At 42.2% G+C, this 16,098-nt stretch overlaps 1 protein-coding gene across 2 annotated transcripts; it reads right to left on the bottom strand.

The window, feature by feature from the left end:
• Positions 1–5,420: 5,420 nt before the first annotated feature.
• On the bottom strand, positions 5,421–15,793 carry LOC135894429 (keratin, type I cytoskeletal 20-like). 2 transcript variants are annotated; one of them, XM_065422507.1, is made up of 8 exons: positions 15,359–15,793; positions 10,604–10,686; positions 9,982–10,138; positions 8,986–9,147; positions 8,751–8,876; positions 8,388–8,608; positions 6,531–6,577; positions 5,421–5,518 (listed from the first exon to the last, which is right to left on the bottom strand). In XM_065422507.1, the coding sequence occupies exons 1-8, from the start codon at positions 15,791–15,793 to the stop codon at positions 5,421–5,423; spliced, it is 1,329 nt and encodes a 442-aa protein (XP_065278579.1). The 2 variants fall into 2 exon arrangements, with proteins under 2 accessions (XP_065278579.1, XP_065278581.1); XM_065422509.1 differs by having other exon boundaries at positions 6,531–6,574; positions 15,359–15,691.
• Between the last annotated feature and the right edge of the window lie 305 nt (positions 15,794–16,098).

Raw genomic sequence — 16,098 nt, 5'->3', positions numbered from 1 at the left:
TATATTGGTAGTATTGTACTTTGCCACTAGATACCCAGAGGCAGTGGCTTATTCTAATATAGAGGCTGAAACCAGGGGTAGGGGGCTCTGTTCACTGAATTCAGATGAGTAGGTTTTCCAGAGGAGAGCTCAGACTATGAGTCACATTTCATGTCCCAGTTACGTGGTGAATTATGGCAGATGTGTGGGGTAAAACGTGTGGGGAGACAAACGATTTAGTTGAAAGGGTCAATGGGACTCTAAAATTTATGTCGAGAATGTATGCAGCCAAGAGGTCAAATGACAGGCACGTAATGTTACGTTTTTATTTGTAAAGATAAAAACGAGAGCCAACATAATCCAGAAACTAGCAGATACAACCTGGGGTGCATCAGTGTTGCGAATATCTGCAATAGCACTTGTATATTCAGTAGCTGAATACTGTGCACTGGTATGGAGCAGATGCAGCCACATGCGACTTGTGGATACCCAGCAGAATATAGTGATGCGTTGCATCACGGGAACCCTTAAGTCGACTCCAACACCATGGATACCTGTTCTGTCTAACATCGCTCCTCCGCCGATACACCAAACTGCTGCGACATTCCACGAAGCTAAGCAAATCCAGGAAAACAGATGTCTTCCTATCTGCCAAGACCTTGACAGCGCCCCCCCACCGCAACGTCTTAAGTTCCGCAAGCCTTTCTGTGCAAATTCATTTGCCCTCAGGCAATCAGGCTATGATCAGAAGGAGGCTTGGAAAGAAGATTGGGCTAAACAAGACTTAAAAAATAAGCACCTTGTGCCAGATCCCATGCAGAAGGTTCCTGGGTTTGACCTTCCACAGTCATCTTGGTCAACTCTGAACCGAATCCAAACCAACCATGGTAGATGCGGACATCTAATGCACAAATGGAAAATCAGGGACTCACTGGCATGGTTCCTCACGACAGGCCATCAAACATATCACTACCTACTGCCCAATTTATAAATATGAAGGAGGCATTACTGCAATAAATTCTGCTACTCCTGTCGTAGCCATTTGGCTCAATCAACTTCAGGTGAAATTATAGTTGCTGCTCTACACCAGACATGCGGAAGAAGAAGAAGAGAAATTATTCACTTACAGGGATGTACCCCAAGGGTCCACAGAGTTCACCCCATGCGAAGGGCCATTGGACCTCATCAGGAACTCCTGGGACGATGGCACTGAGGTAGAAGGGGAACCACTGGCTGAATATGTACAGAAATTTAGGAAAGATTTAGAAACTATGATGGAAATTATTTAGCAAAACCTCACTAAAAGCCAACTGCATGGAAACTGTGGTATGACCGCAATGCCTGTGAGCGATCGTTTGATGCAGAGGGACTTGGTGCTGGTCTACTCTTGATGAAAGGCACAAAATGCAGAATTCATGTGTAACCCTTCTGCGAGGTTGAGTCGGCAGCAGTAAGGGCATGGTTCAATGTTTAGGGATTTCTCTTAACAACAGAAAACAGAACTGGCCTGAGCCCGCCCACAGTAATCTGGGAAAACTAAACGCCACCTGTGCGTGCCTCTCTCAAGCACCGCATGTGTGTACAACAAAATCAAACTTTTAGTAAAAGGGAAAAGGGGACACAACATTAATTTGGGAAAACACCACAACCATAATCAAAAGTACATGACCATAGGCGAACACCCACCCCACAGTGGGTTGGGCAGTGTCCTTTGCCTCAATTTTTCATCTTGCAGCATGAAAGTCCAACAAACGAATGTCCCTTAACACACCACTCTCCTTTCCCTCCATGGCACCTCACTCAAAGTTGGTAGTCCTTGGTTAGTGAAGACCCAGAGTTCAGAGGTGTTCATGGGTGGGGGGAGGGGCCTCTGCTGCTGCTGTCCTCTGCTGCCATTGGCTGCCATCCCGCTGCCTCTTTCTGCTGTGACATCACATTCGGAGGTTCCACCACTAACCCAGCTCTCAGTGATTTCAGCAGATAGTGGGAATCTCACTGCCAGTGCAGTTTCTGGGTTGCCTTTTTCTGTCCCTACACAAAGTCTAAGTCTAAGGCTTAGTCCCTAGACTTGCTCAGCAATCAGGGCAGCTCTAGGAATCACCAGCTGGAAACAAGGGCTCTTAATTGAGTCTAATCAGCTCTGTCATTAAATGCTGGAGAAGGATAGGCCAAATGGTGTCTAGGACTCTCTAGGCAGCAGCCACACCACCACTAGGAACAACTGTTCCCACTCAATCTCATCTTCCCTGGGATTTGGCATCCCTACCCCCTGCTTAGCAAACGAGGTTCAGTTTAGGGTGACCCCCTCAATCAGGGCATGTTAAGCACAGTTCTGCTGCCCTTTACTTGTACAATAAGGATAACAACATTTCATTACTCCTGCATTCAAATACTAGAGTGATTTGTAACCCTGCTCCTGCTGCCTGACTCTGACTTCCTGGTATCCCAACTTTGCCCCTCTTCTTGACCCTGATCTGCCCCATGACCTGTCTCAGGCTCTGATAACCTGAGTCTCCCTGCTTCCTGACACATGGCTTGGTCTGCCCTCTGGCTTGTCTTGGACTCTGATCTCCTGTCAACTTGACTCTCGGTCTGCCCTTTGGCCTATCTCAGATTCTGGTCCATGGATATCCAGATCTGGCCTGCCTCCTGGCTCCCAACTGCTGCTTTGATCACTAGGTCAGACCGCCTATGTCCTGGTCAATGACACTAAGCACTCTAGACCTAACAAAGGGCTATTGGTAAATCCCATTGGACAACAAAGCACAGACAAAATCCACCTTCATTACTGATTTAGGACTTTTTGAATTCAAAGTGTTACCTTTTGGGTTAATTAATGCACGAGCCATCTTTCAGAGGCTCAATAATCAAGTGTTAAACAGGTTACAAGACTTTGTATAGGTTTATATGGATGATGTTGCAATATTTAGCAATTCTTTGTCAGGTTATAAAAATCTCTTGGGAATTGTGCTGACAAAATTCAGAGATGCAAGTCCCACTATGAAAGTGTCAAGATGTAAAATAGGAGCAATCAAAGACCCTTATTTAGGACACTGGGAAGGAAGTGGCCAAGTTTCCCCAGATCCTTTGAAAGCGGAATCCATAGTTAACTGGCCTATAGCCAAGACTAAAAAGCAAGACCAATCTTTCATAGGCTTGGCTAGCTACTACTGCTGATTTGTAAATGGTTTCAGTGACATTGTGTCTGCTTATCACAGAGTTGTGCAAAAAGACAAGACTCAACAAAATAGTATCGATGGCAGCCTATCAGAAAGATTTCAATGAGGAAAAGAAAATCCCGTCAGGAAATCCTGTCCTGACTAGTCCAGATTTTGAAAATATGTTAGAACTGTCTATGTATCTATTTGTTTACATGTACCTTTGAGTATTGTTGAGTATATTTGAGGGATAAAAATAAGTAGCATAAATTTGATGCAGGGAAAGTTAATTAGAGGTGAAAAGAGACGTTCTTTTAAACTTGGCTTAGCATATTTTGACTAGAGTATGGTGAATTGTTGGAACTACAAGGACCACATTAATCTTCACACGCAGCAAAAGCAGGCACCGGTGTGCTGCATAGTATAACACCAGATACACAGATACCATATGTCACATGTAAAGTTTATTACCAGAAGTACAAAGGAAACAATTTTGATAGTTTAAGAAAGATTCAATAACATTAAACTACATGGCTCACGCATCATGCTAAGTCTTTTGTACTTATATGATCACTACAGTTTTATGAAGCTTTTTCATAAATATATAGCTACATCGTAATTGCATATTGCTGAAAATTATTTGTTAATTACTCTTAGAAGATCCATAGTAATTGCTATAATCGTATGTACCATGGTTAAGATAAACAGAAATAATCATGGATTTTTAACAGCACGGCACACTGTGTCTATACACAGTATTCTCTCCCTGAATGGCCCTTATTTGGTAATCAAACTGCCAATCACCATGTAAGTAAAGAGCTATTAAAGGATATTTGTGCCTTGTAACTTAGTGATGCAAAGCAATTTTTGATTAATGGACAAAAAATGAGGATATAGCATGTTGTTTCCCAGTAGATAACATGGCAGTTTTCTTTCAGCTTGATCCAAGTGCCATTGAAGTAAATAGAAAGCTCCCCACTGGGTCTACACTGCAGAGTTTTGTTGTCAAAAGGCAGCTTTTGGTGATGAAACAGTGGAGGTGTACACACTGCAATGCCACTTTTTTCGATAAAACTCTTCAGTTTCAGCAACAAAATGAAACCACTTCGACGAGAGGCATAAAGCTTTTTGTGGCAAACTTAAAGTGACAAAGCATCAGTGTAGATGCTGCCATTTGTTATATTGCCATACTGGCCTCTCCCAGTATCCCACAATGCCCGCTGTGACCGCTCTGCTCACCATTTTGAACTCAGCTGCCCTGCAGGCATGTACCCCCTCCCCTTTCCTAGCTCCGGGAAGTTCTGACAGCACTACGAATTCAGAGGCAGGCAGGCAGAGGCGTGTGTGTGTGTCTGTGTCTGTGTGTGTGAGAGAGAGAGAGAGAGGATAGCCATGTTAGTCTGTGTCCACAAAAACAACAAAGAGTCCGGTGGCACCTTAAAGACTAACAGATTTATTTGGGCATAAGCTTTCGTGGGTAAAAAACCCACTTCTTCAGATGCATGGCTTCAGATGTTGGGCTTCTTCAGATGCATGCCATGCATCTGAAGAAATAAGGTTTTTTTACCCATGAAAGCTTATGCCCAAATAAATCTGTTAGTCTTTAAGGTGTCACCGGACTCCTTGTTGTTTTTGTGTGAGAGAGACACTGCTGTGCTGTGCAGAGCCAGGGTGGGGGCTGATGTCAGGGGTCTCCCCCTCCTCCTGCCTCAGGCCTGGTTGCTTCCGGTGGCTGTCTGAACTTAGAGATTTGTTGGGGAGTTTTGTTCACTCTCCCCCAACGCACACACTCCCTCAACACACACTCTGTCTCTGTCTCCCCACACACACATGCTCCCTGTCACACACGCTCCCCCCTCCCATCACACACTTCTGTTGAAAAGCAGCTGGCAATCTAGTAGGATGTCCATGGGCCCACGGAACGACGGGATTGAGAAACCTGCAACATGTGATGCTGTCTCTGCCCCATGAGGCATTGCAAACCCTTCCCAAAGCACCCTATGGTCAGTTGCACAGTGTATAGCTACCCACAGTGCACTGCTCTCTGTGTCGATGCAAGAGCTGCTAATGTGGATGCACTCTGCTGATACAAGGAGCATACTATAGACATACAAAAGCGGTTTAATCAAAGCATTTTAATTAAACCAGAGTAACTTTTGGCGACAAAACTCTGCAGTGTAGACATAGCCACAAACAGTCCAATCCAACTCCCACTGAAGTTTAATCAAGTAATTTTTGCCTTCAACTCTAAGAAGTTCAGAGGCATCGCCCTGCTGATGCTGCTTATATCTTCTCTTCAATCTCTTTGGTCTCGGAGGAGACAACTTTGCCATCAATCACCTCCTCAACGACTGTCTTGATCTTCCTAATTTTATTTATTTCTGGAAATAAAATTGCAGAGTGCTAATTAAAACATTTATATTAAAAGAGTAATACGTTTTTAATGTTTACTTCAGTAACTAGCTCTATACTTTTAGTTTTCCAGCCTGTTGAGCAAACATATTTAGAAGGACTCCCTTACTCCCCCATTGGCATAATCAAGTGGAACGTCAGGAAATTTGAAACACATATGAAAAAGAAAAGTTAAATTACTGATCATGTATAATTTTGCTCTTCAGTTTAACAGTGAGTTTAAGAATGAAAGTGCCATTTATTGTAAAATAGATATGGAGCATCTTCTTAAGTGTAAATGATATGCTAATTTCAGTCTGAACTCAAAATTCTGGGTTTTCAGGTGTCATATTAGTAGAGTGCCTGCCGGTCATAGCTGGGGCAAATGGAAGGATACACTTCCGGGTGTTGGAAAAAATCCCTCATTATGGAAAAGAACAAACAAAGTAGTACTGTTTAATTCATGTGTGGGCTGAGGCCAGTTCTAGGGTGGAAGTGGGGGAATACCTATGTAAAAGGGAAGCATCAAGGACAATGCATGTGATTTCTTGAAGAATATACAGCTGAACACAAGGAGGCGCCAGTCCCGTAAGTGTGAATTTGCAGAGGTGACACTAGTAGCTTCTTTTTTGATAGTAAATAAACTTTCTTTCTTGGTGTACAGAATATGGTTTCTCTAATTACTGAACATCCTGTACATCACCCAGAACTTTTTACAGAACATTGTTTTGAGTGAATCTTTTCTTCCTCCTGAGCATATTTTGGTGCTTGGGTTTTGTACAAACTGAATAGTTCTAAGGTGCTTTTAACAGAAACATTACATTGAGAGTTATATAGTCAGACAATTGAATTGGCAATTTTGCCATAAGATTTCACTGATTTAATATTTGCATCTGAAAGACTTATACACCTCAACTTGTTTTATATCAGCTTAATTCATTTTAATGCAAATTAGTAGCAACCAAATCTAAAAATATGAAAACAAAAATTTAAGTGACATACCTCTCTCAGGCTCTTCTATAGTAGATATCTCTGGCTGGAAATGTCTGCTAAATATATGAATAAAACATACTTTGTAAATAAAGGTGCTTATTACATTTAAGAAATGTTGAGATCACTGATCTTTGTACATTTAATTTGTTCACTTAAGCCCCAATACAGCAAGGTACTTAAGCATGTGCTAAACATGGTTTTTCTTGTTAAATTCCTTGGATTAATCTCACTCAGTTCTACAAACAGTTATCTCCGGGGGGAATGGAACAAAGCCTAAGTAAATGAACTTTGTGGCAGGTACTATGATGAGGCTTGATGGATACTGAACCAATTAACTTCTTTAGCAGCCTCTAGAACAGGGATGGGCAAACTATGGCCTGCGGGCCGGATCTGGCCCACCAGTCGTTTTAATCCGGCCCTCGAGCTTCCGCTGGGGAGCCGGGTCGGGGGCCGCTCCGCGCGGCTCCTGGAAGCAGCGGCATGTACTCCCTCTGCCTCCTACGTGTTGGGGAAGCCAAGGGGCTCCGCTCCACATGCCGCTCCCACCCCAAGCGCCGCCCCCGCAGCTCCCATTGGCCAGGAACTGCACCTGCGGTCGGGGCAGCATGCAGCAGAGCCACCTGGCTGCACCTCCGCATAGGAGCTGGAGGGGGGACATGCCGCTGCTTCCGGGGCCCGTTTGAGGTAAGCACTGCCCTGAGCCACCCCCCCGTACCGCAACACCCTGCCCCAGCCCTGATCCCCCTCCTGCCCTCCAAACCCCTCATCCCCAACCCCATCCCAGAGCCTGCAGCCCCAGCCAGAGCCCCCTCCTGCACTCTGAACTCCTCATTTCTGGCCCCACCCCGGAGCCTGCACCTCCAGCCAGAGCTCGCACCCCAACCCCAATTTCGTGAGCATTCATGGCCCGCCAGACAATATCAGATGTGGCCCTCAGGCCAAAAACTTTGCCCACCCCTGCTCTAGAATGTCCTCTCTGCAGTTGAATGTGGTGACTGACTGTCTGTCAGCAGGAAAAAGAAGGCAGGGCTCCTTGAAAAGTCCCTACCACATTTGTGTTATGAGGAATGGAATGGAAAAGGGAGACAGACTTACCTGAGAGTAGCCAACGAGTCAACAGAAAGTGGCAAGACCAGTTGGGGGCACTGACCCACCATGTGCACCAGGGGAAAGGGAAGGGTATTTTTACCCCGTACATTCCGGAACACACACACACACACTCTCTGTCTTTCAATCATTGATCAGCAATAGTTATTGCAAGGAGGTGTGACAATGCAGTAATGGCTGCAGCCTGCTTTACTAAAGAGTGCCACATTGTTTTCAGACCCACAGGCCAAGTCCCAGATTGTCACCATCCCCAGTCCCCATGCTGCTTTGCAGAGATATCCATGGTGCAAAGGATAATGAAGAGCGCCCTTGTGCTACCAATCAGGTTTCCCCAGAAGCTGAACAGTTCAGTGCCATAGTTTGGAAGAGACATGTTACCATATGCAACAAGGGTACTTGTAATTGATCATTTCACTGTTACTTTTTGTGGGGGAAGCATTTGTACTAATTTTTTTAAATACAAATATTTTTCTATTTTAGAGCATAATTACCTTCTCGCTTTGCTTGTTTGTCTTTGACTTTCATTCTCTTTAGTTTCAGCCAGACTTAACACCACCAGTAAAGTAACCAGGGTTGGCAGGAACAAATTTTAGTATGCAGAAGCATCCTTTATCCATTCATTTTATTGAATGCAAGTGTAATTCAACATCTGTCCTCTTTTTACCCCTAGGCAGCCTTTATAAAGAGTATTTAGGATAATTGCTGACTTGCTATAAAACTGAACTAAACAACAGTCTTCACAGATACTCAGTTCCTTACCTACTATCCTCTCCTTCCAGTAGGCGTCGGTATGTGGCAATCTCCATCTCCAACCGTGTCTTTATGTCCAGGAGAGTACTGTACTCAGTACTCTGGCTCTGCATGTCAGCTCGAAGCTGCATCAGCTGTGCCTCTACATTGCCAATTGCAGCCTGTATTTGGGCAAGTTGTGAACCATAAAGTGCTTCCATCTCAGCCAGTGTGTCTTCTAAAGCCTTTTTCTACAGAAGGTGAAATAATAGAGGACTTACTTATTTGTGTTTTAAAATTATGTTTACATTGAAAGACCTTGTAGTTCCTGCGTTTATCCAAACAACTATCTGTTAAAGATATTCCCGATGTTACATTTTAGATATGTTTTACCGTACTAAGCTGGGACTGCAGTTCTATCTCCAGGCCCTGGAAGGTCCGTCTCAGATCTGTGATCTCCGTTTTTTTGGTTTGCAGTTGTTCAATATTAATAGCGACTTCCTGGTTCACTTCTTCTGTCTGAAATACAAAGAATGGAAAAGAAGGTGTAAAGGCAGTGAAGTTCAATTTTAAATCTAGACTGAACTCCTTGTGAGGTGCTGCTGTTATGTGATCAGTGAGACTTTACCTGTTTATCAAAGCGGTCTTTGGCCTCTTGACGATTCTTTTCTGCCATGCTATCATATTGCTGTCTCATGTTTTCCATAATCTTGGCAAGATCAATGCTCGGAGCAGCATCCACCTCTACATTAACTGTGCCACCTAACTGTTTACGCAGTTCACCAACTTCCTACGAACAATAATGATTATAGATAATTCTATATTTATGAACATCAGTTAAGCTTTTAAATAGGAAGAGAAATGTGTAGTCATGTTAAGACAGAAACAAATTCAAAATGCATAGAAATAGGAGAGCTATAAAAGTAATTCCTAGGCCTGAGTAAGCACCTTTCTTCAGAGACTCTCAGTCACTTTACAAATATTAATTAAAGCCTCACAACACCCCTCTGATGTACTATTTTCCTCATTTTATGGCAAGGAAAACTGAGATACACAGAGGTGAAATGATTTCCTCCAGGTCATAGTGAGCAGTGTCAGAACTGTGAATAGAATGCAGGAGTCTTGGCTACCAGTTATCTGGTTTTGCATGTAGTGGTGGCCCATAGAACCAAGGGATATTCTTTAAAGGAAGACCATCACGCCTTAATTTTCAGAGCCTCTAAAATGTCATTTTTCTACACAGTTAGAAAGAATGTAGGTATTAAAAAGTTAATACTATGATTTATGATTGCTAAGAGGAATCATTTTGTGTTATGGATTGTAACAAAGGAGGCCTAACCTATGTGAAAGTAACAGGCTTTCTGTTAGCAACTAACAGAGTAGCAGGTTAATTCCAGATTTCAGTTATGTGATCCTACCTCTTGAAAAGAACGGGAGAAACCAAGATTGGTTAACAGTCATAGTTTTATCTTTTCACTTTATGTCTCAAATTCTAAAGTTTATGTTTTTTCAGATTAACCATGGAATTTTCATTATTCTGAACAAGATTTGCATGTGTCAAATGTTTTCTGTATGTCATTGAGAAAATGTGTGAATTCTAAATGAGTTTCTCTGCTGCTCTCACCCCTTCATGGTTTTTCTTGAGGAAAGTCAGCTCTTCATTCAGACCTTCAATCTGTAGCGCTAAGTCTGCCTTTGACAAGGTCAAGTCATCAAGGACTCTGAGTAGTCCAGCAAGATCATTTTCCACATTTTGTTTGATTGCTAGCTCATTCTCATACCTGGAAAAGAAATGTTCATTCCAGCATCATTAATATGTAATTACTAATATGCAATTAATACGTAATTACTATATTAATATGTAATTACTTATATGCTTTACCGTGATAAGCTAGGACTGTAGTTCTGTCTCAGAGAATCACTAACTATTACTGTCTCAGTTTGCAAATTGCCTTTTTACTGACTCTTTAGGGACAAACAGTTTAATTCTCAGTTTTAACTCCAATAACTTTATTACCAAGACAAGATATACAAGTGTATCTGTAGGGTTTCTCTATAGGAATAGGGCAGGTGGGATGTATGTAATGTATCTGTTTTGTATTACTATTCAATTTCAGTGATCTGAAGGGGTTCACTTCCCTCCTAAAAAAACCCACATTTCCCAGAAGACCCCGCTGGCTTTTAAAGAGATCACTTGACTGACACGAGTGGGGAGGAGATCACATTAATTCATCATAGAAACTTACTTCATTCTAAAGTCATCAGAAGCCAGCTTGGCATTGTCGATCTGCAGGACAAGCCGGGCATTTTCCAGATGTGCAGCTCCAATCTGGAAAAGAAGATGATAGATTGTCAAGTCATCTGGAGTAAGCAAACCAAACCAATATTTAAATGTTATAAAAATAACTTTGGATGACATTTTAAAATATGGAATCTGTGCCAGCAATCAGATTGTTCTGTTTTCAGAAAATTTTGATATGTAGGCATATACATTTCTCTCTAACTTATGGTGTTAAGGGAAGAAAATCTAAGTTTATCTGTACACTTCGGAGACTACACTATATGCTGTCAGCATAGCCCCTTAGAGTAGATGAAGCCTACATTGACAGAAGGAGTTTTTCTTTCAGTGCAGGAACACCACCACCATAATGTTAGTTATGTCGATGGATGCACATTTCCATCAACATAGCTATGTCTAGACTCAGAGTCAGAGGGTTGTCAGCATAACTGCGTTGCTCAGGGGTGCAGTTTAACCTTGACCGATGTAACTATGCCAATAACTTTTCCGTGTAGATCAAATCTAAGTAAAAGAATCTTCCAAAAGCAGTGGAAGGAGAAAGCAAGGACTCTGACATTTCCTTCCTTCCCTTCCCTGCTGAAGTCCCTCTCATTAACCGTGTGTTTAGAAGTCTGTGGGTCTACATAATGTGTCAAGGCTCATGAGAAGTATGGCGTCTGGGAGCATCCACTTTGCATCACATGCTCCACTCAAACACTGGTGGTTTTCTGAGAGTATTTAGTGCTGATAGAAGCAAGAAGCAGGATTAACTCTCCTCTGTGGCTTCTCTTCCCCTTGGAGGGAGAAAGTGGAGCCAATTTACTAAAGGTAGGCGAGGCCCTTTTCACAAAAGACCTGAGATCAAAAAGGGTGGAACCTCATGGATCCTCAGTCTTTATGTGTATACATGGCTATGTGCTTCGCCATGCTCCACAAACTCATTTCCATGGGTGTAGGGGCAAAGATGTTGATTTCTCCGTTTTCTCTACTGGTGGGTTTAAACATGAAGGAGAGTATATAGACCATAGCTAGGATGGTTCTCAAAGCTGATAAGAATGCAGGCAGGTCAATAGCGGCAGTGAGAACTTGTTGCTGTATGGCATGAACAAATGCCAGATGGAATGAATAAGGCCCTGACTGTTTAAAAAACCCAATCAACATTTGTGCAACCCTGACCTGCACACACTCAATCTCCAATGCGCCTTCGCAAGCTTGATATCTCTGCACACCTGCAGAAGCTGTGTGCGCATGCAAATTAGGATTTGTGTGTTCATTGCAGCTGTGTTCACTCAGATCAAGAATGCGCATACTCATTTCTTCAAGTGCATTTTTGAAAATCTGGCTCTAATTTAGTATCAGACTTTTGATATAATATAAAGTCTTTGTAATATAGTTATTGGATCTTTGTGTCTGCTCCGAAACCAAGAATTCAGGTGTGCCTTAATATTCATAAAGCAGGAGGAGTCCATTGACCACTCACAATGCTCTATTTCATCCAGAGCTGTCTATGTATTTTCCATGAAGTATATCTTTTTTATTGTTGACATTTTTGTCAAAAAGACAAAGCAAATGAAGATAAAAAAAAACATTGAAGCCCAGATTAAGTTAAGGAAAAAGATGTCCTAAACATTGAACTTCTAGTTGTTTGTGATTTGTGTCGCAATCTTAACTTAAATATTGATTTATGTTATTACAAACTATAACCCTGTCTCTACAAAGAATGGTACGTGATATTGTTGACATTTTGCCATTGTTTCAAGCTTATTTCCAGAACCGGAGGAAGAAGAAAGGAAAGAAAACTACAAACTTTGAAAGACCAGGGAAGAGATATAAGACATAAAATAGAAGGAAAAGTGTAAATAACATTAGTGCATGTACCCACACATACATTATGTTTCAGTTTGTGTGTGTGTACACATGCACGCATGCATATTTCCCTGCTTCTGGTGGATTTCATTCCCATCTCTAGATATGACTAAAGTGTTCCTGCCTTGGCTTATTTTTATTCTAGATCTTAGCTACATCTGAAGACCAATTAATTTTTTTTGCCTTCGGAATTCACCAGATTGCACCACATAGCAGGTGTTTTTTGTAACGATTCCTGGAGTGGAATACGCTTGGACTCTGTCACAAAGAAATTAGGGTCATTATAAAATATATCTTGTAGGCTGGCCAAAAGGTATGATCCAGACCATTCGACGCTGTAAACAAGAAAAAAATCTCAAGTCCGTAGAAAAATTAAAACAAACTGTGGGCAGTGTTGAAGAGAGGCCTATCAAAATCTCAAGGCTCACATTTGCAGCAGAAAAAAAATGAAATTGACTGGAGAACTGTGGCGGGGCGACGACTCACTGGCACGGCGCCTCCTGCTGGTCATCCTGGGAATTAGCTCTGTCCACTCAGGAGCGCCCTCTGCAGGCTGGTGTCTCGCTTGCTGCTGGCCCCCTGTCCCTCCCGGACCCCAGTGCCTCTTCTCTCGGGGTTCTGCCCCCTGCAGTACCCTGCAGTCTCACTGGGTCTCCCTTCCCCAGGGAACTGCCAACCCCCTATCCCCACCTCGCCTAAGTCTTTGGCTACTGCCAGTCACCGTCTAGCCCTCGCTCACTGGGGCAGACTGCAGTATAATGGCCACTCATCATTGGCAAGGAGGGTTTGGACCTGCTGCCTCTGCCTACCCTTGGGCTGTCCCTCTACAACCCCAGTACCTTTTCCAGCCTTTAGCAAGGCCTGCAGCCTGGGGGTTTTCCAGGCCGGAGCTCCCCAGCTTCTCTGGCCTTTCCCCAGCCCTGCTCCACTTTAGGTACCCTGCTCAGCTCCCAGCAGCCAGACCCATTCCTCTCAACATCTAGAGAGAGACTGTCTGTGTGTTCAGCTTCTGGCCCCAGCCCTCTTATAAGGGCCAGCTGGGCCCTGATTAGGCGGCCCACAGCTGTGGCTGCTTTTCTAATCAGCCTAGCTGTCTCTGCTGCAGCCCTCTTCCAGGTTGTTTTAGCCCCTCCAGGCAGGAGCAGGTGACCACCCCGCTACAGGAACCCATTTTTATTAACATTAAGAAGAGTGTTTAACAGAGCAGGCCACTTTTTGAAAAACTTTTGAAAAAGCTTCAGGAACATCAAAAACCATGATGTAAATGTTATATTAAGTATGGTGTCATATATGTGAATTGATTCTTTCTATAGTTTCCTCCCTCATCATGTCATAATCTTAGGAGCCACACATTTGGTTATATTGTGGTGATATTTTGACAAGGGAGATTTTTTTGCAGGTATATAGATGGGAGCTCATGAAGAATGCCTATAGGTTAGATATTGGAGAGACACGGGTTTCCTGTAAATGAAAGCTGCACCTAGTTGGCTCAGCATAGTAGTCAGAAAGCAACTTCCCTCTAGATCTACAATGAACTGGATTTTAAAATAAAGTTTAAAACCTTAATCCACATTGCTGAACATCTTGCTGTCAGAGACCATCTCTTTGGAATGTAATATTTGTGACACTGGCAACACGGGGGCCGATATGTAAAATTGTGAGACATTTTCTTTTACTGCTACTTTAACAGTTGAAAAAAGATTAAGTATTAATGTTTTTGTGTAAATAGTAAATGACAACTGAAATTACTTGGGGAAATTAGTGAATTATGAAACAGCAAAGAGAACTTTAGATTTTTAGATTTCCTCAATAAACAGCACCTCCCAGGTAACAACCATCTGTTTATTTACTGTTGTCCAGGTATAAGAGATTAGATTAAACACACTCTCACAAAAGAAGAAAAACAAAGTCTGAAAGTCTGATGTGAAGGTGACAAATACATGGCAATCCATAGAGATAACCAAAATGCTATCTTTAATACTCCCTCTTGTACATAGATAAATAAAATTAATGGATGCTGGGAGACCTTTTTAATAGACAATTTAAGATGAGCTAAGAAAGGAATTTTACCATTTACACTAAATTTCCTGCCTTTTGTAGGTATAAATCTGATTCTTAATGTCACTTTATCTTGTTTTTTTTTTAATTCAGTGATATTAAGAAAGATGTTATTTGTCATTGAATGTTTGGTGATCCATTCATATGTTGATTATGACAAACTGTAACAGCACTTTCAAAACCTTTAAAGCCTTCTCTGTACTTAGAACTTCTGAAATAATTTACATTAAGATGAAGGTAAGTGTCTTAACTTAGAGTGTCCGACCTTCAACAACATTGAGGAAAGAATTAAAACGTTTTATATTCTCACACTCCAGTTGTGAGTGTGGCTAATTGGATAGGGCAATATAATGAGAGTCAGGAGACATGAGTTCTATCCTCACCCCTACTCCTGGTCTGGTCTATGACCTAGGGCAAGTGACTTTACTTCTTTGTGCCTTAGCTGTAAAATAGGGATAATTACATCTTCTCTTGGAAGCCCCACTTTGAAATCTACAGCTGAAAAACCCTATATTGTGTAATTATAGAGGAATTAATTCAGCCTTTATGATAGAGTTTGAACTGTTAGGTTACACATATCCATAGACATTTTTATAGCAATATAAAATGTGCAGTCAGTTGATCACATCACAATTTAACCTGCATCTTGCCAAAGTTAAATGGTTAATGAACCTACAGTGAGGCCACAGTGAATTGAAAAAAAAAATCTACAGTTAGCTGACTCTCTTCATTCTCTAATCATTGGAGTACAGAAGCATATAAAGTTGCAAAAATAATGGATACTTTTATGATTTCTTACCTTGTTTTGGAGGTCTTCAATGGTTTTAAAATATGGACTGTGGTCATGCCTTGTAGTTGAGGAGCTATTTGCATACCACTCCCTGATCTGCTTTTCAAGCTGGGAGTTGGCTTTTTCTAGAAAATGCACTTTCTCCAGATAGGAAGCCAAACGGTCATTCAGATTTTGCATGGTCAGTTTCTCATTTCCAGCAAGCAGGATGTCACTACCACTGGTGTTGAGCTGAAATCCACTGCCAAAGCCACCACCAAAGCCTCCACCATAGTTAGTGCTGGTGGAAATGCGGGTGCCATAGCCACCAGCTCCCCCATAGACACTCGGCGCCTGATACTTTCGGATAACTGTTTTCCTGTAGGTTGAATCACTTAGACTGGGTGCAATAGGCTGGAAAATGGAGCTTGTACCAGTAAGGTAGTTTCGACTCTGGAATGCCATTGGTGGTTTTTGTTTTAATTAAATAACTAAAGCACCACAAGATTCAGAGCAGCTAGAGTGGAGAGCACTGTATGCTTCTTGAACTTTTATACTTTATCTGAAAAAGAGGCATGACAGTTGTAAACTCCACCTCTGCTGACACACAGTTTAATTGGGTTCAACACCACCAACTCTCAGCGTCTTGCCCCCATCATCTGAGTAATGTAACAGAACTTTAATTTGTTCATGTGTGCGCCAGGAAAAGTCCCCAGGTAGTGGGAGCATCTTTGTGATTTTTTTAGAGAAAAGGTAAAACACATTTAAGC

The sequence above is a fragment of the Emys orbicularis genome, chromosome 25, assembly GCF_028017835.1.
Source record: "Emys orbicularis isolate rEmyOrb1 chromosome 25, rEmyOrb1.hap1, whole genome shotgun sequence".
Lineage (NCBI taxonomy): Eukaryota > Metazoa > Chordata > Testudines > Emydidae > Emys > Emys orbicularis.
This window is presented reverse-complemented; position numbering and strand designations above follow the sequence as displayed.

Coding starts and splice junctions, on each gene's coding strand:
- LOC135894429 (XM_065422507.1), bottom strand. CDS start 15,793: ATGGCATTCCAGAGTCGAAACTACCTTACTGGTACAAGCTCCATTTTC. Junction 8,609..8,750: donor TGCAGTCCCAGCTTAGTACG/GTAAAACATATC, acceptor CACCTTCTGTAG/AAAAAGGCTTTAGAAGACAC. Junction 6,578..8,387: donor CTGGAAGGAGAGGATAGTAG/GTAAGGAACTGA, acceptor TCATATATTTAG/CAGACATTTCCAGCCAGAGA.